At 39.4% G+C, this 2,500-nt stretch overlaps 1 protein-coding gene across 1 annotated transcript in view; it reads left to right on the forward strand.

Moving 5' to 3' along the window:
• LOC135095478 (phosphatase and actin regulator 4-like) overlaps positions 1 to 2,500 on the forward strand; it is an 88,165-nt gene that overhangs the window by 77,901 nt on the left and 7,764 nt on the right. Inside the window, 2 exon segments of the mRNA XM_063996327.1 lie at positions 1,641 to 1,677; positions 1,679 to 1,697. Of these exon segments, the coding sequence (XP_063852397.1) occupies positions 1,641 to 1,677; positions 1,679 to 1,697 (56 nt within the window).

A 2,500-nucleotide genomic window follows, 5' to 3' on the forward strand; every position in this document is an offset into this window, starting at 1 on the left:
AAAAAACACTTCTAAAACTCACCCAAAAACTCAAATTTCGTGGGTTTTTTTGTTTTTTTAGTCAAATTTTTGTGGAAGTGGTGTTGTCTGTGTTGCAACGATGGTGGCACAGAATTTTGACCAGCGGGGGCACGTGGTGGAGTGTGGGCTGGTGGTGGTGAAGTTAAGGGAGGAGGACTGGCTCAAGGAGAGACGCAGGAGCTCGTGGGTCAAGGCTGTCATGACCAAACTACTGGCTAGGTAATCATCGAGACTTGGAACCTTTTTTTTTTTTTGTAATCATTTGGACTGTTAATCAATTTCTGTCATGATTTTGACTTTTAATTGCTAGATTATGAAGTTTACGTATGGTCTTATTTATTGTCCCATTTTCTATCTGGGTAATCATTGAGACTTTTAACCTGTTTTTTGTAATCATTTGGACTGCTAACCTCAATTTTTGTTGCCATTTTGACTCTTAACTGTTAGATTATGATGTTTAATAATAATCTCCATATTAATCTCCCTATTTCCTGACTAGGTAATCATTAGGACTCGGAACATGTTTTTGTAATCTTTTGGACTGGTTACCTATATTTGTCATAATTTTGCGCTTTAATTATTAGATTATGAAGTTTAATAATAATCTCCATATTAATCTCCCTATTTCCTGCCTAGGTAATCATTAAGACTCCTAACTTGTTTTTGTAATCATTTTGACTACTAACCGATATTTATTACTAGATTTGACATTTAACTGTTAGATTAGAGATTTTAGTTATAATCTCCATAATAATTGACCTATTTCCTGCATAGGTAATCATTTGGACTCGTAATCTCTGCTCCTGTAATCGTTTGGACTGCTAACTGATTCCTAACCCTTTACATCTCTAATAGGTTCCTCTCACTAACCACTTGATTTCTTGGCTAGTAATAATTTGGACTCATAACTGACTCCTGACTATGCCTGTAATCATTTGGACTTTTAACTCCATATTAGGATATTTACTTGATAATCGTTTTATTTACTGACTGGGGGACAACAACAACAACAACAACAGGAGAATAAAAACAAATAATAATAATAATAATAATAATAATAATAATAATAATAATAATAGTTTTATGTTACTAAGTGGGCAGAGAGAGAGAGAGAGAGAGAGAGAGAGAGAGAGAGAGAGAGAGAGAGAGAGAGAGAGAGAGAGAGAAAGGGACACAAATAGACATAAAGGTTAAAGGGTCTCTCTCTCTCTCTCTCTCTCTCTCTCTCTCTCTCTCTCTCTCTCTCTCTCTCTCTCTCTCTCTCTCTCACCTAACCTCTCTTTCTCACCTTCCCTCCTCACCCCTCCCTCCCATCCTTTCCTCTCTTCTCTCCTCTCCTCTCCTCTCCTCTCCTCTTTCTCCTCACCTCCCCTCCCCTCCCCTCCCCTCCCCTCCCCTCCCATCTCCTCTCGTCTTCTCTTCTCTTCTCTTTTCTCTCCTCTCTCCTCTTCTCTTCTCTCCTTTCCTCTCCTCTTCTCTTCTCTTCCCTTCTTTCCTCTTCTCTTCTCTCCCATCGTCTCCCATCCTCTCCTCTCCCTCTCTTCCTAATCTAACCAAACCCAACCCAACTTAACTCCTCCCATCACCTAATTACCTCTCCCTCTCTCTCCCACACACAGGCGCCTTAGTCTGCGGCCCACAGCGGAGGAGCTCGAAGGAGAGAAACATTCTGAAACGTAAGTAGAGAATGGGAAGGTTAGGTTAGGTTAGGTTAATTAGATAGTTAGGTTAGTTAGTGTTGTGGGCAGGTAATTAATGTTGGGATGAGTAGGGTAGGTTTTTTAGCATTGTGGGAGGTTAAAGAATGTTGTGGGTTTTGTGGGAGTTTAAAGAATGTTGGGTTTTGTGGGAGTTTAAAGAATATTGTGGGTTTTGTGGGAGTTAAAGAATGTTGTGGGTTTTGTGGGAGTTTAAAGAATGTTGTGGGTTTTGTGGGAGTTTAAAGAATATTGTGGGTTTTGTGGGAGTTTAAAGAATGTTGTGGGTTTTGTGGGAGTTTAAAGAATGTTGTGGGTTTTGTGGGAGTTTAAAGAATGTTGTGGGTTTTGTGGGAGTTTAAAGAATATTGTGGGTTTTGTGGGAGTTTAAAGAATATTGTGGGTTTTTCGGTAGTGTTGGGAAAGGTGAGGTGGTGAGGGGCACGTCAGGTAATGCTGCTGTGGGGAGTACGTTGTGAATGTTGATGTCAGGTCAGGTCAGGTCAGGTCAGGTTAGGTTGTAAATGTTCTCAGTTGACAGCTGGTCGCCATTCTTTGTGTGGAACTAGATTGAAATTAAACAGAAATTTGGGGAAAAGAAAATAAGATGATAAATAAAAGAATGAAAATTATACAAACTAAAAGATAAATAAGAGATAAATAAATAAATAATGCTAACTAATTATTTTCTTCCTTCCTCCTCTTCCTCCTCCTTCCTTTTCACAATCTCTTCCTCTCTTCTCTCCATCCCTCCTCCTCTTACCTTCCTCTCTCCAACCTTT

This window comes from Scylla paramamosain, chromosome 49 (assembly GCF_035594125.1).
Source record: "Scylla paramamosain isolate STU-SP2022 chromosome 49, ASM3559412v1, whole genome shotgun sequence".
Lineage (NCBI taxonomy): Eukaryota > Metazoa > Arthropoda > Malacostraca > Decapoda > Portunidae > Scylla > Scylla paramamosain.